The sequence below is a fragment of the Mchenga conophoros genome, linkage group LG17, assembly GCF_057382185.1.
Source record: "Mchenga conophoros isolate Kocher_MC1m ecotype Shallow Benthic linkage group LG17, M_conophoros_male_GT1.1, whole genome shotgun sequence".
Lineage (NCBI taxonomy): Eukaryota > Metazoa > Chordata > Actinopteri > Cichliformes > Cichlidae > Mchenga > Mchenga conophoros.
Genome location: NC_140542.1, coordinates 15598537 through 15624659, shown reverse-complemented (window position 1 = coordinate 15624659; position 26123 = coordinate 15598537). Strand labels below are relative to the sequence as shown.

Below are 26123 nucleotides of genomic sequence, written 5' to 3'. Positions count from 1 at the left end.
TCCAGTGCATTCTACTCAGCACTGTTTGCATTCCCAGCTTAAAAGCTCGATGGTTAGTCAAAACTTTGACCTGAAGCCTTGGCCTGTAAAATGAGAGTTCCTGGCTGCTCTATTATACTGTGGTTTGGTTTTCATTGACCCCTTAGAGGGAAATCAAATCAATAGAAGCTACTCTGAGTGATCGCCATGAATGTTTTTGAGAGCCAGAGTTGTATTTGGATGAAAGGGTAGTCTGCTACTAGGTTTTATACACATATCTCATAATTTTAAAGTACCCCAGACTATGGGCCTTAAGATGACATTAACTGATGTTACTGATGCTTTGCTTTTTCAATCATATATTTCAGTGTCACTCACAGGAAACAGAGTCTGAATCTGATGAACGCATTGTATGTTTCCTGACAGAGTTTGATGACCTAGAAATGTGTACGTCTCTGGAATGCGGTTCCCAATGGTGGCCTGCCAGCAGCAATGACAAAACCACCACCCAGAGCTGCGGTTATGGTAACGAGGCCTCCTCTCTCCAGCACCTTGTTAAGGACCTCCGCTCACAGCTATCCTGCTCCCAGGGAGTGATCTCCGGGCTCCAGAGCCGCCTCCGTTCCCTCTCTACCTCTAGTGAATATGGTCCTTCGATACCCCACAAGGTCAACTGGTCCATCCAGACATCAGCTTCACAGAGCCAGGCAGAGGATAATGAGGGCTGGCAGTCATCTAAGGGAGGTCAACTACGTTCACCCCATCACCCAGACAAGGACCTAGAGAGGCTTGCTTCTCGTGTAGATGCACTGGAGGACCAGCTGATGAAAGGTGGAAAGAAGGCTGCGGCAGAGGATGGAGTGTCTGCCACCTTGCCAGGGTAAGAAAGACGTTGCGATGCAGTTTTTTGTTTGTTTTGCTTTTTTTTCTAACTCTTTTCTTTGTTGGTGGGGTGGGATAGTTGTTTCTTTTGTTTCCAGTTCAACACAATGAGTGTTTGTGCCAACACCAAGAACATAAACCAGATCAATATAAACAGATTATTTGACAGTTCAAGAGTGGCTGCTTTTTTACCCTAAATAGTGCCAGGAAGAGTCTGCTTCTGCAGAACCTCAGACAACGCCAAGCTGTCGTAGTCCAAAAATGTAAAATTCCGGAAATTCCTGAGGCATAGAGATCAATCCTGTTGTCAGACAAAGAACCAGTGCCCATCACCAATTTCAGTCGTTTGTTGGAGAAGAATAGGAATATCTTCATTAAAAAGCTACAAGCTTTCAAATCTGACTTGGTTAAATCAAACTTTTACTATTGTTGTCAAATATAGGTAAATTTCAGTAATTCAGTCTTTTACTGATTATTTTCCTTTTGAATGCCATTAATAAAATCCTTCATCTGATAATGATGAATTGAATAAAGCGCTTTATACAGCATTCCTCTACATTTTTTAAAATTTCTATCCACAGCTATGCTCAGCCTGTCCTGTACATGTATTACATTTTAAAATGTTAATAGCTTAATGCTCATTATAGCTTTATTATAGCAAACTGCATCTATTGGTAACTTTATGGTGAAATAAACCAGGAAAATAATTTTTAAAAGACACTACAAAAAATCATAATATGGACTCGCTGGGGTGGGGGGTTGAGGGGTGGGGGGGGGGGGGTTGATTGACAGAAATTGCCTAAAATGAGCAAAAACCCATTTAAACAGTGCTTGTCAGTATCAAGCTTTAGTAATCAAGTGTAACCACAGATGCTTTTATGTAAACTCGGCAGCCTGACAGTGAGGGGATTAACTAACACGAGGTTGGGAACATGCTGCCCCATTTGCCATTTATGAATAAACTGTGTGGCTTCAGTGAAGCTTTAGTTCCAACACTGTGACACGGACTCAGGTAAAATATATAGAGAAATCTTTCCCCCATAGGAAGTAAGTCCAAAGAAATTAGGAGCAGGTGTGAGCAACGGGCATGAGCATATCAGGATAACTTTGGGTTCTGAATGATTGAATAATTACATCTTTAATGACTTTTAAGAAGAACTGTAGATTTACAGTTGGAAAGGTCTCTTGGAGCTGTTTGTAAACAACTGCATAGTTCAAGATCTTCATTTCAAATAGTACAAGTAAAAGTTGTTTAGATGCATCACCACTTTGCAAAGATCTGGAAGAAGAACCAAACTGTCATCCTCAGGTGAGAGGAAATAACATCAACGACACTGCCTTAAAGTGAGGCGAGTTTCACCATGGAATGAGACAGCGCCAAACAATAAAAGAAGCAAAAAAGCTTTCAGGTATTATTTTACACATTGTCAGGTGTGCTACATTCTTCTTTCTTTTCATTGTGCAGAAAATTCGACACACTGATCCAGGCTCAGGCCAAAGAACTGTCTCACCTCCGCCAGCGGCTACGAGAGGGTCAGGGTGTGTGCAGCATCCTCACCCAGCACCTGGGAGACACAACCAAGGCGTTTGAGGAGCTGCTGAGAGCCAACGACATCGACTACTACATGGGCCAGAGCTTCAGGGATCAGTTAGCTCAGAGCAGTGCTCTGGCACAGAGAGTTAATGCCAAATTTGGTGGAAGTGAGTCTGTTTTTGTTGTTTCATTGTACAGCCTTAAAATCAGACCAGATGCGAAGTCTCAGAAAGTACAAACGACACCATGGATTTCTCATGAGCAGGGAGTGCAGATAACAGTTAATGATATTGATGCTCTTTCTTTGTTTTCAAACAGGAGATTGTTCCGAAAACCCAGATAAGACAGAGCTACTTGCCATCCGGTCAGTCCTCATTACAGCTTTGTGTGTGTGTGTGTGTGTGTGTGTGTGTGTGTGCGTGTGTGTGTGTGTGTGTGTGTGTGTGTGCGTGTGTGTGTGTGTGTGTGTGTGTGTGTGTGTGTGTGTAAAAATTAATTATATTCCATTATTCCACTTCACAATTATTGTGATCCAAAAATGTTAAGCTACACAAAGATGTTTCACATAATAATTTTTTTTGGGGGGGGGGGCTATAATGTTTTTGGTCAATCTCAAACATTATACTGAATACTGAATGTGAAAAATGGCGTAATTCACCATATTGTCATTCTGCATTTTTCAGCTTTCGCATTTTCAAATACCACATTGATGCACCTTCAGGGTGATACTTAATCTCTAATGCTGTATTGTGTTGTTATACTACACAATACAACATTAGAGATTAAAGCCTATCAATACACAAGATATATTTACATTACATAACAATGAAATAACTATAGAAATCGCAGCTTGTTCCATTAACATTACAGGAGAATGTAGGACAATACTAAAATATGAAATCTAAAATAACTACATATTTTCCTGTTTAAGCAGACAAGCTTAATTATAAGAAGTTGCATTCCTTTCTGACATGAAATGAAATATAAATCCATGCCATCACAGTTAGTAGCTGTTCTGTGTATTAAAATAGAGTTATACATTTATAATGCTTAATGGTGAGTTTTTAAACTAAAGTTCCTTGTATTTAAGACCAGTCTAAGCTGTTATAAGAACTAATTGAAAGCTACATATTTCTGAGTTGGGAAGGGTCAGCAAAACCATGTATTTCTGTGTTTACTGGGGAAAAAAACTAAGATTTTAAAAGCTGAACATTCCACTTCCTCTCGGCAGCCTTGTTCATTTTCTTGTCCTTTTTTTTTCTTACAATCTATGTCAAGTCTGACTTCCTGCTGCAATTCAGTTCAATTCAGTTTTATTTATACAACACCAAATCACAACAGTCGACTGAAGGCACTTAATATTGTAAGGCAGACCCTACAATAATAAAACAGTGAAAACCCCAGCAATCATATGAACCCTTATGAGCAAACACTTTGGCAACAGTGGGAAGGAAAAACTCCCTTTTAGCCTCCAGCAGAACCAGGCTCAGGGAGGGGCGGGGCCATCTGTCACTACTGGTTGGGGTGAGAGAAGGAAGACAGGATAGAAGACATGCTGTGGAAGAGAGACAGAGATTAATAACAAGTATGATTCAGTGCAGAGAGGTCTATTAACACATAGTGAGTGAGAAAGGTAACTGAAGAAGAAACACTCAATGCATCATGGGAATCCCCCAGCAGCCTACACCTATTGCAGCATAACTAAGGGAGGATTCAGGGTCACCTGATCCAGCCCTAACTATATGCTTTAGCAAAAAGGAAAGTTTTAAGCCTAATCTTAAACATAGAGATAGTGTCTGTCTCCTGAATCCAAACTGGAAGCTGGTTCCACAGAAGAGGGGCCTGAAAACTGAAGGCTCTGCCTCCCATTCTACTTTTAAATACTCTAGGAACAACAAGTAGTTCTGCAGTGCGAGAGCGAAGTGCTCTAATAGGGTGATATGGTACTACAAGGTCATTAAGATAAGATGGGGCCTGATTATTTAAGACCTTGTATGTGAGGAGCAGGATTTTGAATTCAATTCTGGATTTAACAGGGAGCCAATGAAGGGAAGCCAATGCAGGAGAAATATGCTCTCTCTTTCTAGTCCCTGTCAGTGCTCTTGCTGCAGCATTTTGGATCAACTGAAGGCTTTTCAGCGAGTTTTTAGGACATCCTGATAATAATGAATAACAGTCGTCCAGCCTGGAAGTAATAAATGCATGAACTAGTTTTTCAGCGTCACTCTGAGACAGGATATTTCTAATTTTAGAGATGTTGCACAAATGGAAGAAAGCAGTCTTACATATTTGTTTAATATGTGCATTGAAGGACATGTCCTGGTCAGAAATTACCCCAATATTCCTCACAGTGTTACTGGAGGCCAAGGTAATGCCATCCAGAATCTGGTTACTGGCCTTAATTTGACACAGTGCTGCTGATCAAATGTCCAGCTTTTAAAATCTTAGTTTCTCTTTAATAATCCTCAAGCGCAAGTACAAATCGTTAATATTTCTTCAGCAGAAAGCTGTTTAGTTTAAAGAATTTGTAACACACAGGCACCTGATTAGTGTGTTCAATGCCATTTAATGTATCATCACAGCTTTATGATGAAAGAACACAGTTTTACAAGGCTCCATTAAGCAAAAGCTATAAGCACAGATTTTGGCAGCTCATTTCTTTTGCTTGAGCAATGAATGTCCTGGATGTTCAATCACTTGTAACACAACATTGAATTTTGTTTCATAACACAGCTCTTCGATTTTCATGCATGAGTGAGAAGAAAAGAATCACATGGCTGCCCGAGAGGTCAAAAGCACAGACTGTAAATCTGTCACAAAAATACTTAATGCTCATTAAAAAGTACGAACAGTTACATGAATTTCAGTCAATTACCGTAAACACACTAAAACGCTGGCTTGGTCTTTAGAGCTCCACCACTGCTGTTGGATAAAAGTGAGCGCTGGGTCAAATCTCGAAAAACAAACAGTGCTATATGAATAATTAGAGCTCGTCCTCAGAGAGACGTAAACAGGGGGAGGCCTGCAGTAATCTGCCAGCGTGTTATTCCAGCACAGATGGTTGACCAGATGTGAAGGAGAATCAGCGAGTGTGTTTTCTGTGGCAGAAATTTAGCCTTCCCCCTGGTTACGAGTGTACATACAGTGTGTATGGGGTTGCACTGAACTGTTGAACGGTGTGGTCAGTTATGTGTGTCAGCTTGTAAATGCATGAATAATCAGACAGATTTCTTTATATCAAGAAAAACAGGTGAGATGTGTGAAAATTGTGTTGTTTACCACTGATTTTGTTTCTTTGAAAGTAGCACAATGCCTCAGGGATCCAGAACCCTCGTCATAGAATGTGCAATAAACACAGAATAAATTACAGTATCTATTTTAGCTACTAAAGTACGATTATGTTTAAACACGCAAAGTTTCAGGCATTTTTGCTAAAATGCAATCTAAAAAAAACCACTAATTGCCTGATGACTATTCAGTATTTTAAATGGATCTGTATGTGCAAATACTGACCTACACTGTTTTTAACAGAACAACACAGAAAAACACAAACCAATTATATTTACCATCCCTGAACCAACATGACAATCCTGTACAAGTTGGTTGCCTTTAAAAACATTGTCCATGTTAGCTGGAAGGGAGCGTTATGTTGTGTTTATTTAAAACCACTTTCACTCAAAATACAGCACTTTTTTTTTTTACAGTGTTAAACTCATATTAGAAAATGAATTTCCTGCCAGGCTGTCAGGTTCCACCAATTTATAGGCGTTGACACTAGTACATATTTTGCATGGTCTTATGCACATGGCTGCTGTAAGTTGTTAAAGTGTAATCACAGGTAATAAGAACTTACACTTGGGGTTGTTTTTCTGACAACAGTATCTACATAACATGGACAGCAGGCCAAATGTACAGTACATGACATGAGTGACTGCACTGATAGCGTAATACTGCTTAGGCTTTTTGCTGCATTTGGCTCAGGGCATGCCCTCTAATCAGGTTAAGTTATTAAGACCTCAAATGGGGACAGAAATAGGTCAAGAGGAGCTAAACACACAGACACACACGTGCGCATGCGCGTACACACACACACACAGAGGGAGTGAGCGAGAAAGAGAGAAAACGTGAGCGATGAAGCCCGTCAGAGAGAGCGTCACTTTGCTTCAGTGTATCAGGAGCAGCGCGTGGCACTATGCATCCAGCAGAGCACCGATTTCTGTTATGTAAGATTTACTCACCAGAAACCTGGATTTTTTTGTGTTCATGGACAGAAGGCTGGGCATAAGGGATTTTTCTTTCAACCTGAAGCTTTTTAAGTGGAGGATACTTGTTATATTCTGAAACCTTGAAAAGAAAACCATTTTCATTTTGTGATTGCATTTTTGCAGCTAAGATGATGCTTACATGTTTTTATGGATAGACTGGTGTGGCTAGAAAACATATCAGCAAGCAGAAGAAAGAAGGAGCAATGCTTTGTGGGTGATCTTTCATTCAGCTGTTTTTTTTTCTGATGGTTGCTGGAGCATGAACATATAAGCCCTCAGGATCTGGACTTTGATTTAGATGCATAGCTCTGTTTCCTTCTTACTCTTTCGTCACTACATCTCTGCCTCAGGCCTGCTGCTGCTGCAGCTGTGCGTTTGCTGGTGGAGTGAAAGACTGTGTCAAGAGCAGCAACAAGAGGCTTTCTTTTCAGGGAATTATTCAAGCGGTCGTGAACCTAGGAGCAACAGCATCAGAAAAGGAAAAGTGTACAGGAGAGTAGAATTTCCTCAGGGAGTGGAGTAATTTATTTGTTTCCACTTTTAAACCTTTACATTTCTGCTGATCTTCTTATCTTCTTCTTTTTCAATTACCCCTGATTTCAATTTGTTGATCACACCCACAACCCTCTCTGGGAAGCCCAAACCTAATGAGGATTTTCTATGCTTTTCACCTTATCACCCGCGCACTCTGTCGTCTCTCCTGCTGTGTTATGCCCTACCTGTCTAATATACCTTCTGTCACACACATTTTGGGAATCTCTGCATCTATGCCAGTGAACCATTCTCCGTTACCTCTGGAGACCCAGCAGAGAAGAACAAACTGCAGCAGAGTTCAATAGAAACGGTGCAGACAGAGGAGGCATGGTCGCTCACCCAGGTGGAGGGTGTTAGGAGCGGAGGGTGACTGAGGGTGGGTGATGGCTCCTCTGTGGAAAGTCATGCTGTCTAAAAGCAGCCCACTGTACAGAGACTCTCTGTTCTCTTTCTCCCTGTGGGAGTGGAAAGCTCAGGAGAGAGAGCTGTTGCTGCTGAAGAAACACACCGACAGGGAGAGGAGAGCAATGCTCACACAGCTCGACAAGTAAGACAGCACAAAAAAAGAAACATGTTATCAATTTGAAACAGTATAACAAGCTTCTGTTATTTCAGTTACAGTCATGTTTATGCATTAACTATATGAGCAAAGCATCTAGTTTGTTTAGAGTTAATGTTTGAAGTGAGGGAAACTGGCAGACTAGTGCTATCATAAGAGGTCAATTTGTTGTTCTGGGTGTTCGCCTTCATCCTCTGATGAATGTGCCCTTCACACTCACCAAATCTAATCCCAGATGATTGTTGTTGATGGTTGTTGACCAGCGTGTTAGAGTTCTTCCATTCTTTCATTAGAGTTCAGCAGGCTTGGACAATCAGTGCTAAGATGGACCGAGGCTGTTCTAGCAGCTCTAGTCTTCCAGCACCTTACTAATCCACTTGGTTGGCTATTTCTTGAATTCGTCTGTAGTTTACCAAAGACAAAAAGGAACTTCAAAAAGGGTAACTTGTAGTTTTTGTAAAGTAATATTCATAATCTACACTGCTCAAAAAAAGTAAAAGAATAATTTTCAATCAGAGTATAGCATCAAGTCAGTAAAACGTCTTGGATATTGTTTTGGTCAGTTATGTAGGAGAAGGTGTTGTTATTCAGTTTCAGTTGTTTTGGTGTTAATTAAATTAATAACATCTGTGTAGGACTCTGGCATTTTTTCCCTCCTTATCCATCTTCTTTCACTAGTTTCACATTTGGATAGAGTCACGGGGGTGGCCTGACGTCCACTAGTGAGCTCTGAGCACCATGCAGCCCGGTTTCCATTTGCCATAGAATACAGAATTGGCAAGTCCACCACTAGGACCCTGTGTTTTTCAAATATGAGAGCATGTTCACCCTGAGCACATGTGAGAGATATTGGTGGTAGGTCAGTGATGGTCTGGAAAGACACATCATTGGAGGGACACGCAGACCTCCACAGGCTGGACATCAGCACCCTGACTGCCATTAGGTATCAGCCCTGCAGGTGTTATTTTTCTGGTACAGGCATAGATGTGTAGTGCTGTGAAAAAATATTTGCCCCCTTTACAAAGGGCAGCTTTTAAATGATTCATCCTTAGCAGGGTTGCTGGGAGCTGGAGCCTATCCCAGCTAACATGAGGCAGGGTACACCCTGGACAGATCATGGTCTGTTGCAAGGCATTCAAAGCTATTTGCAATTTAGAACGACCAGCTAATCTAACCCCATTAATTGCATGTCTTTGGACTGTGGGGGGAAGCCAAAATACCTGGAGAGTACCTACAGAAATACAAAGAACATATAAACTCCACACAGAAAGGCAGAGTTGAACTCAGGAACTTCTTTCTGTGAGGCAATTGCTAATCGCTGTGCCACCATGCTGCCCAGTTGATGATTTCATTTATTAAATGGAAAAAGCTATGCAAACCTAAATGGAACCATGTGGGAAAGTAGCTGCACCCTGGAGCCCTCCTAAACCTTCCATCCATTCATCCATCCATCCTTTTAACCAACCTCCATCCATCACCATTACACCACAGTGTTTTCCTAATGGTGTGGCATTCTTTTTATGAAATGCTGTGTTTGTCATGATTACATTAATACCAAACCCAATGAACAGTGTCAGACGAAGGGCAAACGTTTGCTTATATAGTTCAGGATCAGCGAGGGTGTGTGAGCTGGAGTTTCATTCAACATCAGCGGTGAGAAAGGGTCTGTGAACAGGTAGACGTAGCATTAGCTGATGTTGACAGATTGGGTTCCAGAAATGAGGAGTCGAGCACAGTGGAGGGTGGAGAGTTTCACGGGAGTGAGTCGGAAGGAGGCGAGCAGAAGGAGTGAAGCCATCTGTGAGCAGGAAGGTCCTTGTGGCTGAACAGGTAAATCGTTCTGACAACTGACCATGAGGTGCAGTTAGAGATGGGACTTGATACCAATTCAGCAATTACAATTCCATCATTGATATCATTTATCCATTCGATTCCTTATCGATTCAATTATTGGTTCTCATTGGTTCCACTTTGAGAGTCACCACCAAGTAGCGAAGCAGCATATCAAAGACATTACATTTGTGCAAATTAATTGCATGCTGTGTGGTTAAATGCTTGTGCATGAGGTATTTCCCCTCTTTTTTGAGATCGTACTGCTGCTTAAGTAAAGGCAAAGCGTCTGACAGTATGCAGTCTTGATGGATAATGGGTTGCAGGCAGAGCCCAAGAGAGTAGCTCAGCCCAAAGGTGATGGTTACTAGTGTTGTATCCAAAGTCCAGCTTGTCGATAGAATCTCTTTTCTGTAAGTCTTGAGGCTCATCAAGATGCAAATATGAGATGAGCCTTTGTGTTCTTTTTGGTCAGCAGTTGTTTTCCTTGGAACGCTCGCATGAATGCCATTTTTGCAGAGCCTCTGTTGAATTGTGAACCTGACCTTCCTCCATTCCTGAGCCAGGTCAGCCCTGCAGTTCTTTAGATATTGTTCTGGGTTATTTTGTGACTTCCTGGATGTTCCATCAATGCATTTTATGGGAAGCTCACCATTGTTCCAACTTTATCCATTTGTGGAGCACCATGGGTCTGAGTTCCAAAGCCGTAGAAATGACTTCCTAACCCTCACAAGACTGATAGATGTCAATGACTTTGTTACTTCACTTTGTCACAAAGGTTCTGTTGAAATTATTTCTTCATTCACTGGGTGTAGCAGTAATCAGGCCTGAGTGTGGCTAGTGAAATTGAACATAGCTTTCCAAAAAATGTGTGTGTGACTTGTTTAATGTCAGTCTAGATTCTTACACATTTGATCTGATGCAGTGTCATGTATGTGTTAGTCACTAAGAGGCTTCCCCAAAGCAACACGATGCAGTCAGCAAAGCCTTTTGTGAGAAGAGCAGGCAGGTGACTCACACACCTGGTACAGCACTACTTAATAATACTTATCCTTTAAGTCACATGGACACAACTCATGCAGCTACTACTCTCAGATTCCTCAGCACACAGAAATCAGGGTTCAGTACTTTTAAACATTTTGCCTTTCATTTTAAATTGTGCATGTGTTTCTCTTTGTGTGTCTGGGTGGGGGGGCTATAAATCCTTTTATGGTTTTATGATGATTTAATAGAGTGTTATCTGCACATTATTTGTGGCCTAATAATTTGGGAGAATTACATTTTAGCTATATCTGACACGATAAATGTATTGTGCATTGACCATGGTAAATAAAATGTGTGTGTGTGTGTGTGTGTGTTTGTGTGCATGCGCGCACGTGCCTACAGCCTCAGTAAAGAGCTGCAGCAGAAGGACAAGGTCATTGAGTCTCTCCGTGCCAGACTAAACCAGCATCAGCAGCACCATCATCCTCATCGTTCTGACACACCCTGCAGCGGTCATGCCCTCTCTGATACCACCGACCAATCAGATCGCATCTCTTATGTGTCCGATGAGCATGGATCCACAATTGAGGACCTGGAGTTGAGCTCTGATGTTGATGCTGCAAGTGAGCTTGGTCAGGATGAATCACGGATTTCTGCCAAAGTGAGCACAGGTACGAGTGTTTTTCTTTGTGTTTTTTTTAACCAACACAGTCCAGAGGGAATTCCAATTATGAATATTTGTGTAATTCCATGCAAATGTTACTCATGTGTGAGGAAATTGCAATTGATGACCTGTTTCCAGCAGAGCATTAACCATCATTTTAATGCTCTTCAGAACAAAAGGAGCAAGTCCCGCACTGCAGTTTTGCCATTTGACCTTTGCAGTATCAACTCTTTATCATAAAATGCATAGAATCAGTGTTTTGCAGTGTATGACTTTTCTTTCCAGATTGTCACCATGGAACAGTGTCACGCCATCCATCTATCCCTCCATCTATCACCTCATCTCACAGAACCCAGTCCTGTCATAGCTGCTCCAGCATGCAATCCACCAGCTCCCAACACACAGGCATGCAGAGTCAGACAGGTAGGAAGGACCCCAGAAAATGTCCTTCAGCTCATGTAGATAGGAACTGCTACTTGCTGTATCTTTCTTTATTCTTTGCTTTTTTGTGTCTGTCTATCATATTTACCTTCCCCTTTTCTCCCAGCTCCTGTCTCAGTTTTCAGCCCTACTTCCTTTCACACTTCCCCCACTTCCTCCACCCAGAAGACACGCTTGCCCTTCCATCCTCGCCCTTCCAACCTGCGAACCCGTTGCCAAAGCAGTGGGGGTATGGGTTTCTCCCTGACTGAGGTGCACCAGGAGCTGCAGATGTTACAAAGGCAGCTGGCAGACAAAGGCAGTGCGTCATGTCTTTGCATGCTTTTGTGTTTGACCCACTTTAAACTTAACAAATTCAATGGAGTGTGCAACCAAGAACTGATTCCTTCCAGAAACAATCCTTTGAATTTCTTTTCAAAATTAAGCAGCTGCTGGTGAAATAAAATGGATTTAGTCTGCCTAAGAGTAACGATTACTCAATAATTGTTGAATGCTTCAGAAGTCTGAATCATTAGAAATGATTTAGACTTCTACGGGGGATCTTTTTGGACCCTATGACATAACCTACATAAGATGGCGATGTCATTGGCCGCATTTATGCTTGTGCTGGTGCATTATATGGTAATTAGTGCCCCATAAAATACTGAGGCATGATGCAAATGAATTACTTTGTATTGTTTACTTTCTAAAAGATATGTGGGGGATTTGTTAGATCAGCTAAAGGCTGATTTTATGATCTGATTTGGTTGCAGATCCTGAATTTCTGACATTTTGTGTGTCTTAATAAAGAGCATCACATAATTAGAGCACATAACTTTGATAGCAACAGCCATCTACATTACATTTAGTTGTACTCTACTAATTTCTTGAGCATCTGTTGCCTCTGAATTGTACACTATAATAAAAGTTATAAGATGGCTTCTTGTAGTTAAGCAGAGAGGGAGCTGACCAGCTTTAATAATTCATTTCTCCCCAACTGCCTTTGTCTTTCTTCTCACTGTCCTGTCATCCCATTGCCTTTATCTTTAACACACTGTACTTTCTTACTCATTAAGCAACTGTTCTGCGCTTGATGTTTAATGAAGCCAGAGCCTCCAGCTGGAGAGGGATTTGCTGTGATCTTAAAACACCGATGGGCATTAGAGCTTTCAGAAAGCCCCAACCAGACAAATTTCATTTGGCTGATTAACAAACTTGCTCCCGATGTCAGGAGAAATCCCTTCATCTTGCTCTTGGTCTCTCTAAGACACACACACAAAGCAGACCATGTATTTATGCAATATATAAGCTATCCGCTTTTCCTTTAGTTGTTTCCTTAAATCTTCTCATCCTCTGCAGGGTTTTCTACTCCTCAAGCCAAACCGCTTCAGGGTTTCCCATTTGTCTACCAGCAGCCGGACTCCTTTGACTTACTGCCTCTCTCCTACCAAGGATTCCAACCTTCTCCTTTCAGCAGTGCTGCTAGCAACAGTAGTCTGGATGCCAGCTTGACAATGAAAGCTGGGGCTAGCCTCCTGGAGAGCAGTGCATTGTGGGATGTGAGCTATGGAAATCGAGCAGTGAGAACTGGAGCTGACCTGTCATCAGGATCCTCGGGGTACCAGTCAGGCAACAGTCACACAGGTAAAGCTTTAATGTGCCCGATGATTTCTCTGATTTCTGGGTGTTTATGTTAAAAATGTTTAGAAAATTGTTCAATGTTTTGTATGTACAAGTTCCCTACTGACGCTAGTGCCTGGGTATGCTTATGTAATATCAGTTTTTAGCAAACTTGTGTAGTAAATTAGTCTAAACTGTATTTCCTCAGCTGAGGCATTAAAAGCACATTTTTATTCTTATTTTCTTATAGCCTTAAAAGAAATACCAAAAAAACCCCAAGAATTGCATAACACTGAGCTGAAATTAGTTTGGAATATTTGTTTGTAAAATGGTCAAAGACGAGATGTTATAGGTTTGTAATAAGTTTTAAAAACTCCAGAATTTTCAGATGAATATAATAAAAGCTCGGCTTCTGAATTATTCTTTCATTGTGCTGATGTATTACGAACAAAGCATTCAATACATCAGGCTGTGAATGCACCTTCAGGCAACTTTTGTTGTAGTGCTATAAATAAAATCAAATTGATCTGAAACATATTAAATGTTTTGTGAGCACTGTGTTGCAAATGATCTCAAATTTTAAATCATGTATAAGAAGTTTTGTTTTATTGAACATGGATTAAATATGCAATGACATTTGAAAGGGTTTAGTTAAACACACATCCAGACATGTTTGGAATTAAAATACTCAAAAATAGCCAGTGCATGAAAAACAAAACAAAAAACAAAAATATGGTTATTGTCTCCTGTTAAGCCAGCTGTGAGTGATCAGTCGCTGTTTTTGACAATGATCTTTTTCTTGCCTTATTAGTTTATTAGGTGAGCGTGATTGGTGATTTCACAACAGACACTCACTCTTCGCTTGTCTGCTACAGGTTCAGACCTGATGAAGGAGCACTTGAGGGAAATCAGGAGTCTGAGGCAGAGACTGGAGGACTCCATCCACACCAACGACCGTCTCCGACAACAGCTGGAGGAGAAACTGGCCCGAACCACCACTGAGAAAGGTAACAGAGACAAACGAACACACTGTTCGTGTTATCTGCAGGGCTCAAAGTTTTGAAAAGCATTGAATTTAGTCCTGACAAAATATGTTATCGAAATTTTATTGCTTTAAATTGAATTTACAAAGATGTTTTTTTTCTGTCATTATTTATTTATTATTTATTATTTTTCACTCCTCTGTCTCTATCTCCTCCAAAGGTGCTCCTACCAATATTTACATCCAGGGACTGGAATCAGTCAACCAGCTTGCCAGTGAGATTAGACTTCTAAAAGAGGAAAATGTTAGTCTACAAAATCAGCTGAAGCAGGTTACCAAAGGTACAGTATAATGTTTACTACCATGTCATAAGCTCAAGAGTCATTATTTATATTCAGAATGTAAATGTGAGTCTTAAATGTCCCTGCCTGAAATCAGACAAAAAAGTTCAAAATCAAAATATCCACTCTGCTCTGTTGTTATGTATCATGCAGAGAGCACTAAGGAGGCAGAGCAGCTGAGGGAGGTGGCGCTCCAGGAGCGTTCCAGGGTGAAGGAGGTGGAGCTAGAGGCTGAGAAGTGGGCAGAGCAAACCAGGAAGCTCCAAACTGAGGCTGAAGCTCAGAGTCAGGAGATGTTACACCTGAAACAAGACAGACTGAGGAACCAGGAAACCGTCAACAGGTAGTCTGTTTGTTTCTCTCATTGGAATACTTGGAGTCTAACACTTTTTAGACATTTTAGTGGGACGATTTTGAAGGAAACACATATCTTAAAGAAATCATAGGTAATAAATAACATGATTTCATGCATTTTATGAAATACCTCAGGCTCCAGCATGAGTTGACTGTTCTCCGGCAGCAGCTTTGTGAGAGCCGCAGTTTGGTCCATTCTCTTCAGTGTGAGCTGCAGGTGGATGGCAAAAAGGGGAGAGTCACCACAAATGCGCCCACTGGTAAGAATCAACACACAGTCGCCTGAAGAAAAGCATCCATCCATCCATTTGTCTTTACTGAATTCAGAGACATTGTGGTCCTGGAGTAGCAGTCAAGACGCAAGATACACCATGGACATGTGGCCAATTTATCGCAGGGCAGGAAAATGAGTAATGCAAAATTTCTCTAAGTATTCTAGAAGTAATATTTTTAATTCTAAACATGGTGTACACACAAAACTGTGCTTAAACAGTGCATAGAAACACGCACGTATCGAGAATTCATCAGTATTTTCCTACATGAATTTTTTTAAATACTTTATAAACAAATTTAAAACTTCCCCAGACCACATGTATACCAGTCTGTCTTATGTTTTAAACTTATTTTGGCAATTAGTTTGTTTTCCAGAACAATGTAAAAAAAAATCATAGAGTTAAATAACAATAAAGAATTTAAATGTAACGTACAACATAAACGATTGAGCTTTAGCTAATATACCTAACACTAAATGCTTAGCATAATAAAGCTGCATTTACTAAAAAGACTTGCATATTGGCTGGATGTCATCAATGGCATTCATTTCTTACCAGTTTGCTACTTCCCAGTGGGCTGGAGGCTCTTCATCTCCTCCACCTGCTTCCTTCTTATGCTATCTTATTTTTCTTCACATCATATCTGATGTCAAACCTTTTCACTTTATATCACAGAATATTTTGTCATACAGCATTCAAAAATAAAAGTAGAAAAACATTGCACATGTTTCATTAATCAGACCAAAAATTCTGCATGCACACTTATTTTGTTTGGATAATTTTGCCTATATTAGTGAATGAACCCCACTGGCATCAATCACTATTTTCTAGGTGGGTATTTTTTCTATGAGCTGCCATTCGTAAAAGACGGCTGCTGGAATTATGTTTCTGTTTAGGAATGCAGTAATATGAAAACTGGTCCATGTGTGTGTTTTGTGAACTTAAAAATGTATTCCTTGTTAAAATCATCTAATGTGTCACTTTTCTAAAGTTACAATGAGGACCTGCTTCTTTTCCCAATCCCACGCTCCCACACAGATTGTCTACTTTCTTTGTTAATCACCAGTATTTGTGTGTTCTCTAACAGGTCAAGGCAGTGACAGCACAACAGTCTTTGATCCCAAAGACCTGCACATTCAGCTGGAGCAGCAGCTGAGCAGAGAAGCTGACACGCAGCCTCAAGCCAGGAGGCAGCTCTTCAGCGGTCAGTATATCTGAAACACATAGACTGTTTCTGAAAATCCTGACAAATATGGCAGATCATAGCATTACAATTACAAAAATGTTTTAACAAGGAAACTTTAAATCAGTACTGATGGGAATCTGTCTCCACAGATAGCGTTCCCTCTCCACCTGTGAGAGACACTGGACTTTTCAGTCCTTCCTCTCCTTTGCATGCTATGCAGAAACACACAGAAGAAACTGGAGCAACTGATCAGGGTGAGAGATTTCAAGCAGCACTTGCACTGTGACTATGCAATCCTACCCATAATAGTCATAACTTTAAGCATGAAAACATTATTCTGCGAGCTTTGTTCAGGTATCCCTCAGTGTGAATAATTTTACATGAAACCAGAAACTATTAGCAGTTGGCTATGGGGAACAATATCTCTGAGCAAAAAAGGAAATAACAGTAACCGTGTATGTTTGAGTCCACATCCACAATTCTTTCAAATAATAACTCCTTGCTTCATGTCACTGATAATGTGTGGTTATTGCACATCCTCCTGGCTTGAGCCTGGCTTAAGTTTGAACCTGTAACTTTAGGCATTTAAAGGTTCTTTTTTATGTGGGATTTCTGTACTCTTAAATCAAATAAGTGAATCCATAGAGAGAAGACTGCACTGGACACAGTTCTTTCGTTTTCCTTTCCAGCAGGCTCAACCCTGCATGGACATCGCACAGATGGCTGTTTTTATAACTGTCATGGCCGCCATGCAGTGGGCCACATTGATGACTTCAAAGTTCTGCAGCAGCACATCCTCCAGGGAAGTGCGCTCCTCCTTAAGATGGAGACTGCTCTTTATTCTCTGAGCACCTCACAGGAGTTCTCCTTTCATCAGGTAAGAGCTCAAATCTCTTTTTATTCAATATAACTTGAGATTCATTTACTAAATTATGGTCCTCATAAAAGTCCAGAGCTGATAAGATAAAAATTATTAGTGCCTTGTAATGGGGGGTGGTCTCTGGAATGTGCTATCAGGTCTGTAAATAACTTTTTCTCATAACAGAAGCGACGCGAACAAGTGCCGCAGCCCTGGCGAAAACCTCTCATACATAAATAGAAATAAATATATTCATAATTAATGCACATTATATTGACTTCATGCATTTTGTGTTCCAGCTTTCAGACTGGGGTTCTGTTCAGAAGCTGCTGCTGGACACTAAAACTCTGCGGCAGATACTGGATGAGGCTGAGTCTCTGCTTCGCGTGTTCTGGAGAGCAGCTCTGCCCAAATCTGAGGAAGTCCAACAGGTCAGAAAAGTATTTCCTGGTGTCACAGAGAAAATCTGATTTGGGATTGTAAAAACGAGAGACCAAAATCACTGTATTACTATTTTTTTCTCGCCACGCATGATTTCTTTTCTCAGCATTAATACATAAATAGAGAAGTGGAAAAAATATTTCTTGATAAAAGTATTTACTAAAATTGACTAAAATGTTCAGTTTAATGCAAGACAATGTGTTACAACAGGACCAGTGTAACACTGGATGAGGGCATTTGTATCACTGAAAAAACTCAATTAAAAGCAGACTTTGACATATTACATTGCTGCTATAATATGTAATCAATTAGTGTTTTAAACCTATATAAAAAATATATATCTAATTTGCCACTTTTAGATCCAACTCCCATTAAATGTGAAGTTTATATAACAGAAACATTCAGCTCAAAATCATTTTTTTAAACGTCTGTCAGGGTTAAATGATCTTGCTCCTTTTCCTCAGGCTCTCAGAAAGAATCACACCACCCTACACAGAGTAAGTTTCACTACGTAAGCTTGTTGCTGATAGAAAAACATGAGGGTGATACAGTTGGCCCCTGTGAGGTGAACCCTGTTAGGTGCCTTTGCACATACTTTACTTAGAAGTAAAAGATTTATTAACTTTTCCCCAAAGATTAAAGGAGCTGGATATGAGTGAATAAACAGATTTTATGCAAAAATGTATCATTTACTGCAACTGCTGCACCTGCCTTTGTTATTTCAGGTTGTACTCGCATGTTCTGCACGTCAGTGTATGCATCTCCAAGAGCTTAGAGAGCCATCTACCTGTCTTTTGCTATTTAGGATCGGTCTCTGAGGGAGGAGGTCCTTTCTCTCCGTCTGAAGCTCTCAGAGCAAGAACAGGCTCTAAAGGACACAATGGAGAGAGTCAAGAGCTCCAGCGGCACCAAAGATAGCATGGAGCACTTTATAGTCAGCCAATGTGAGTACACATTTCCAAAAAACTCTAATAGCACATGTAAAACCATGTGTTAAGTGTAGAGAGGCTCTCGTCTCTTTTTATTGGCTACACTTGGTATGAACAGATTGTGGGCTTTTTCTATTGCTATTCTGTGGTCACAGCTAGAGTTGCATGCCAAAGCTGGCAATAAAAGGGGTATGGGAAACGATAAATTGTCTGGTACTTTCTCATTTCTAATAAAGCACTCAAGGTGCTTTTTACTACAAGCCTCGTTCACCCAGTCACACACACATTCATACAAGTTATTGTCAAAATTTTCTTTTTTAACAGAGAAAGGGATTTTCAGCACTGTGGCACGGTGGTTAGCACCGTTGCCGCACAGCAAGAAGGTCCTGAGTTCAATTCCACCATCAGGCTGGGGTCTTTCTGTGTGGAGTTTGCATGTTCTCCCCGTGTTTGCGTGGGTTCCCTCCAGGTACTCCGGCTTCCTCCCACCGTCCAAAGACATGCAGCTTGTGGGGATAGGTTAATTGGATAATCCAAATTGCCACTAGGTGTGAATGTGCGAGTGAATGTGAGTGTGAATGGTTGTCTGTCCCTGTGTGTTGGCCCTGCGACAGACTGGCGACCTGTCCAGGGTGTACCCCGCCTCTCGCCCTATGACAGCTGGGATAGGCTCCAGAGCCCCCCGCGACCCTGAAAAGGATAAGCGGAAGCGAATGGATGGATGGGATTTTCAACACAGCATTTCTAAATATACTTGGGTTTTTTTTTATAAAGCATACAAAATTTCTATTTATGCAGCACAAACTATTCCTGTCTAATAACGTCTTTCACCTATGCAGTGCTCAAAGCTTGTAAAATCAAGTTAAAACTGAGATCTATATACATGGTGTTTTCAAGAACTGGAGTGACAAGAGAGAGTTCAAAGAGAGGCACACGGTACAGAACAAGCCTGGTGGAGGTAGGAAGTGAAATTCAAAGAAAACTAGTGAGAGGTGTATCTAAAGATCCCTGAACAGCTGCCAAGATACCAGTGAATGACTTTACCCTTAAGCCCAAGGAAAACTCCAGGACAACCTGGAGAAAGATTATATATACTAGAAGCACATCCTGCTTATGATTGAAAAGGCGTACAACCCAAAAACACAATCCTTACAGTGAAACACGCAGGGGGCTGGAAACGGACTGTTTCTTATATAGTGTTTTTCTACTCCACCTGAGTACTAAAAGCACTTTACAAAACTTGCCTCATTCACACAAAGTTAGGATATTTGGCATGTACGTAGACTGAAGCAGCCAGGCATCGAACAACCAACCTTCCAATGGGTAGGTGACGTGGGAATATTGTCAGAATGTAAGAAATCATGAAGAAAGAAGCATATGTGAAGATTTTGAAAGAAAACCTCAAGCAGTCGGCAGAAAAACTCGATCTAGGTTGTCACTTTGTTTTCCAGTGAACATTATCGACTCGCCTGCACAAACTCCTGTTTTGAATATCACTGAAAACTGTGGGGTGTTGAAGACCAAGGTTAATGGCAAAAGACCATCAAATCTGGAGGAACTTGAGAAATTTGCTAAGATGATGTGTGTGAGACAACAAATGACTGTTATCCAGCAAAGGGATGCACATTTGACTATTAGCATCGAACACTTTAATAAATAATTTGGCTCCTGTGTCCAAAGTAAAATACTGTAAGCATCCATAATAAAACGAGAATGTTTGGAAAAGCTGTGTTTAAAAAAATCCTTCTCTATTTAACAGCACTTGGAAAATACTTTTAAATTGGGGATCAAACCACCAACCTTCTGATTAGTGATGATGTGCTGCACCTCCTGAGCCACAGGTGCCTCATATGGCAAGACTTTCTTGTTCATAGAGTCTGAACTGGAGCATTTACGAGAAGCCTGAGATTTTGACTCTGAGATTACTTTGTATTGTCAGTAATCATGTGTAATCATGGTCATGTGTAATGTTTTCACCGTTGTTACAGTTTGTGTCAGAAAAAGAAATGATGATGATTGTATGTTTTTGTTTTTTACAGTGTTGAGAACACGCGATGTCTTGAGAAAAGCCAAGACCAACTTACAGGTCAGTTCACTCGTTGCCTCATATTAATCCTGGTTTTGGTATCATTATCCACAATGAGTGTTGTATTCCCATAAGTAAGAACAACTAAGTGGGTGGATGATGACGTCCCTCACACTTTTGGTCATTAGAAAAAGATGTTTGTTTTCTTTACCTTTCCTCCTCTATCCTGTCTCCTACTGAGTGTCCTCAGGAGAATGAACTCAGGATTTCTTCCCTGCACCAAGCTCCTTTTCCCATTCCTCCTTCTCCTCCCTCACTCCTCTCCTCCTCTTATTCTTCCTCATCCTCATCCTCACAACTCTGGCCTGGTAAAGGTACAGTCTGGCGTGTTGGGTGGTGAAGCTGCTTGCTTTTTGATTAAGAACCTACAGTATATATCAAAAATGTTTGCATGTAGCCAGTAAAGCCACTTAAATACTACATAATCATGCAGCATGTAAGGCTGACTGAGATACTACTAAACAGGTAAACAGCATACTTGTATGTAAAAGACTAAGCAAACACTAACACGTTGCTTTCCTTGCTAATGTTCGTCTTTCTTGCTAATCATCATTTGGACAAAAACGATAACTAGAAACGTCAGTTTGCTTACTAGAAAAGCAAATAGTGCAGTGAGACCATACTGACCAGTTTAAGAATGTGGCCTCTAGTCCTTACCCAGGATTACTATTTCTTTTGATTCTGTTATCAAGTAATAAGTGCAAAGAAATGCAATGTCTGGTGGAGATGAACCAAAAATATATATTTTTAAAACAGACATTTTTAACTGCAAAAGAGATTATTGGGCTTTATATGTGGTTACTGCTATACTTACTTTTATACACATACATTTTTTATGAACTCAAATTGATATAGATGTCTAATACCACTGGCTGAGCAATAGGTTGGTTTTGCTCTGTATATGTGCATTTTGAGGGGACAAAGGAAAACTGATAAACAGCAATCAGAAGCTGATACCGGTGTTAACAAAAAGAAATAGTAAAGTTACGTACAAGTGTAACATTTTAAATTATATACAACTTACATTTAACAGGTGGTGCATAAATAAGATCCACTCCATAGAAACCTCCTGGATCTCTTGTCAACTGTCTTTCAGGTGAAATCTCAGGCGGACGCTTCTGTGAGCTCAACATGTCTCCTGGTTGGAGTGTCATGAAGCCCCAAACTTCACCCTGTAGCTCTTCCTCCTCTCCTGCCCAGGGATGGACTCACCACCAGCTCCCCCTGCAGGAAGTCTTCCTGTAGCTCAGAGTTCATCATCACTGCCATCTCCGGCTGTGTTATTTTATTATTTGTATCAATGGTATAATTTGTGCAGATGTTTGCAGGATTTTCCTGGAGGGAACTCAAAGGTTTTTTTGTTCATATGAGATAAGTCTCAGTTTGGCTGAAGCTTGTTTATGATTCATAGGTCTTTTTGCATTATTACTATTAAACCAAATTTAAATAAGAATAGAACTAAATTTAAAACAGTTTGAAAACTTTTAGATTCATCAGCAAATTAATCAGCAATTTCTGGAGGATGCCCTTGACTCACAGTTTAAAAGTGACAAATCAGGAAGGAACTTCACCTTTGTTACTTCAGCAGGGATTTTAAAATGCAAAAAATGTGTTTAATGCCAGCAGGAAAAGGAAGAGTTAAAGAGCAAAATCCAAAGTGCTTCCTCTTAGCCTCTCTTGAGGCTCATGTTTGTAGTCAGTGTGTAGAATTACATGCATGTGGTGTGAGCGTTGTGATAAAACAAAGCCATACTCCCCAGAGGTAGTTATGTTTTAGTTTTGTCCTAATATCCTAATGAAAAAAGAACATAGAACCATCAAAAGACGTGCAGTCGGTCGTGTAGCTGGTAGATGATGTTTTTACTTTCAAGTAACACAGCAGCTTAGTGTCACTGATTCACCGTTCACCCTCCAACTTCACTTTTTCTGTTAGACATGGAAACAATCTTTCCTTTGTCTTTAGATAATTTAAAATGGGGGTCTGGCATCATCAACTTGCAGGCTTGATAAACCTTGTAAAAAAGATACTTGTGAGATACATTTTAATAAATGGTCCAGAAAGGATGACAGTTCATTTTTGTAACGATTAAAAAAAACAAAAAACCATAGCATCTCTTTTTTTCTTCTTCGTCAACTTCTTTTTTTTTTTTCCTTTTTTTTTAAAACAACAACTTTTTTTTCTATGTTTATTTTTTGTTTTTAGCTAAATTTGTCAGTATCTGTGTGTTTTAATGTTTTGTCACAGCGATATTTTAAAAAAGTAAACACGTCTCTGGAAGCGTTTCCTTTGGAAGAGGTTTTGTGACACTCACAGTTTATTTTATTTCATTGGCTCCTCTTGTGTTTATTATTATTATTATTGTTTAGTTTGTTTTCGTGACTTTTTTCTGTTTTGTAGGTCACCTGTTTTGTTTTGTGCATGAACTGTGGCTTTACTGCCCTCTAATACTTTTACTGAAAAATGGAAATTCTGGGGTTACTGTGCAATACATAGCTCTGTGTTTCTTTGCTTTTGTTTTTAAGCTTGAGTGTTAAAGTGCCATGTCAACGGTTTTAATTCTAAAACTGAACTGATTTAAGAAAATTATTTGTTAGATGAATGCATGTGACAATCAGTATGAAGCACTTTTATTGGCCCAGGCATTTTTAGCTATCTAAATCACATAAAACAGCACTATACTGTAGGAGTGTAGTTAAGAAGCAATAAAATGAACCAAAGTAGACAACTTGCATGTTGTTAAATCAGGTTTAAAAGAGATTAAACAGTTTTGGACTGTTTTCCCTTAGAGGTCAAAGGTCAAACTTGGTTTGTTTTGTTTCTTTTAGTGTTAGAGCTGTTTTAGGAGCCACCCTTCATATATGTGCATATTAACGGTAGTATGTACATCAGAGAGAAGAGATGGTCTTTGGATGAAGGCCATTTGTATTTTTAAGACTTCTCTTTATTAAAATGTTTTGTGGTGAAGATCTTTCCAATAAAAGGGGACAAAAATATCTGTCATGTTTGTTGTTTTCTCACGTTATACTACATGTTTTTTATTTTGTTCACCTTAAGCACAGCCTTGCAAATACAGTGAGGGTTTCTTTATACTGTACACTTCATAAACCGTGTTTAATCAGCGCTCAAATGCTGTTCAAAATAAAAACAAAACAGAATAACAATAGATGTACATGTGACTTACACAAAATTACAGAATACTTTCAAGTGTCACTAGCTTTTCTCTTTTTAGATCAACAATATTAAATGCTGATTATAAGATCAACAATAAGCAAGAAAAGCTATAAAAGCAGGAAATGCAAATACAAAATGAAAGCAGAGGCATAAAAATTTAAAGATTAAAATTTTAAAACTCTTAAATTAAAAAGTGATCATACATGTTAAATTAAAGAAGACATGATGCGCAGAAAATATGAGTTGTTTCCTGTTATGTTTTGAAATTTATGAATTATTTTATACTAAAGAGTAAGGGTAAACTCACTGGCCATTTCTTTAGTTACACTGAGTTGAACTCCATATTGGCTTTGTGACAAAGATTCAGCAAGGCGCTGGAAACACTCTTTGGACTTTGTTGTCTATACTGACCATAATATGGAGTTGTGGTCAACTGAATGGGAAGCTGACAAATTTGCAGGCCAGCTACACATCCATAATGCAAATATCCAATTCTACTACACCCCAAACGTGTCTCGAATGGATTAAAACGCAATGACTTGGGAGGTCATTTGAGGAAAGTGATAGTAAAGTCAGTAAAGTAAAGAACCTTTCAAGACAAAAATCACATAGTGCTTCTCAAAATATCAGAGCATTAAAAAAGAAAAATGGGAAATTATCATGATCTCGTTGTCATATTTAAAATTCAGTTTGAGGTTATTTGAATGTGTTATCCTTCTGAATGCAGCCATCAGAAGATGGGTACACTATGATCAGAGAGGGATGGATATGGTTAGCAACAATACTCAGTCAGACATTTAGAGTAAATGATGCTGACATACAGTGTGCCAAGAAAATGTCCCCCACATTACACCACCAGTCTAAACTACTGGTACAAATAGGATGGATACTGGCATGCTTTTATTTTGTTTATGCCAGATAAACTAAATGAAAGCATCTGTATGCTGCAGCAGAGTTTGAGATCCATCAGCCCAGTCAATGTTATCCTACTCAGCACAGGATTGACAGCTGGTGCGGTCTTCTGCTGCTGCACAACCTGAACTTCGGCAAGTTGTCTTGACCATGACTGTAGGACTAAATGGACTGAGTTGCTGACGTGTGACGGGCTAATTAGATCTTTGCATTAATGAAACACTGAACAGGTGTACCTGGTGAAGTTTAACAGTGAAAGATAGAATAAGGCTACTGTGGGGATAAAAGAAAATCTGACTGTCATATATATGGCACAATTTACCAAAGTATTGCCATGTGGTTTAAATACAAGGATGTCAAAGTGACAAGAAAATTCCCTCTTTGGGAAAAAAGAGGATTTTATTAAACAACACGTGCGCCTAAAATACACACTAATTATTCATATTATTAGATAATAGAATATATATTGCTTAATATGTAAATGTTATATGCAGCTATATATGAAACATTAAAATATACATCACTTTATAAGCCTATCTGTTTATTTCACGGTCTCGTTAAACATACACACAGAAAACACATACGAAGCAGTTTAGTTGTTAATCAATAGGTGGCAGCAAACCACAACAAACCTCGTGGAATTGTTTCACAGCCCCAACACTACGAGGATGCAAAAGCAAGTCAGTATATGTAAAGGAATCAGTATAAGGTGTCTGATTCTGTGAGTGTGCTTTTAAATTTTAGAAAACAAAAAGTTAATTTCTTTCATGTGTCTGCATGGATTTTTTTTATAATCGTCATCATCTTTTTTTCCAAAATCAAGAAATCGTCTAGCAAGCGGAGGGTGTAGATGAGCTTGAAACCAGAGGTGTGAAGGGGATTAGGATTTCAAAATAAAACCTTTTGCACTTGCGCAAATTGCGAAAAATGACAGACATAATATAACGGCATATTGACTTCAGTATATTGCATTCAGGATAAACAAAAATATATTTTCTTCTTTTGAAATGGCAGTAGAGTATATTTGTCTTCTTTTACCACGACAGTTACCGATATCACATTGCATTGTCAGTGTTCAAATTTCACTCACATCAGGAAAATCCCAAATTATTATAATTATTATGTAAAAGAGATCAGTGGTTAGTGCCACTGGGAGCTTTGATCTCAGTGAGACTAACCTGGTTAAATTAATAAATACAATTTAATTATTATTATTATCGTTTTAAAATAAGAGAATGTTATCCCCATCTGGTTTATTTTCTATGACTACAAAGACGTCAAAGATTGAACACTCTGGGAGAGACAAAGAGGTTATCAC

At 39.7% G+C, this 26123-nt stretch overlaps 1 protein-coding gene across 11 annotated transcripts in view; it reads left to right on the top strand.

Annotated features, from left to right (window-relative positions):
• Window positions 1-23715, top strand: part of pde4dip (phosphodiesterase 4D interacting protein) — a 95089-nt gene extending 71374 nt beyond the window's left edge. For 5 of the 11 annotated variants that reach the window (XM_085253004.1, XM_085253003.1, XM_085253001.1 and 2 more), the window contains 19 exons: window positions 406-859; window positions 2327-2562; window positions 2714-2759; window positions 10970-11238; window positions 11517-11654; window positions 11779-11973; window positions 13011-13295; window positions 14147-14278; window positions 14475-14594; window positions 14748-14937; window positions 15084-15208; window positions 16308-16424; window positions 16556-16660; window positions 17096-17283; window positions 17565-17696; window positions 18512-18650; window positions 20675-20721; window positions 20912-21035; window positions 21818-23715. In XM_085253004.1, the coding sequence (XP_085109130.1) occupies window positions 406-859; window positions 2327-2562; window positions 2714-2759; window positions 10970-11238; window positions 11517-11654; window positions 11779-11973; window positions 13011-13295; window positions 14147-14278; window positions 14475-14594; window positions 14748-14937; window positions 15084-15208; window positions 16308-16424; window positions 16556-16660; window positions 17096-17283; window positions 17565-17696; window positions 18512-18650; window positions 20675-20721; window positions 20912-21035; window positions 21818-21966 (3191 nt within the window). In that variant the 3' untranslated portion in view covers window positions 21967-23715. The remainder of the gene's footprint in view (window positions 1-405; window positions 860-2326; window positions 2563-2713; window positions 2760-10969; window positions 11239-11516; window positions 11655-11778; window positions 11974-13010; window positions 13296-14146; window positions 14279-14474; window positions 14595-14747; window positions 14938-15083; window positions 15209-16307; window positions 16425-16555; window positions 16661-17095; window positions 17284-17564; window positions 17697-18511; window positions 18651-20674; window positions 20722-20911; window positions 21036-21817) is intronic. The other 6 variants (XM_085253005.1, XM_085252996.1, XM_085253006.1 and 3 more) reach the window with 4 other exon arrangements.
• The last annotated feature ends 2408 nt before the right edge of the window (window positions 23716-26123 follow it).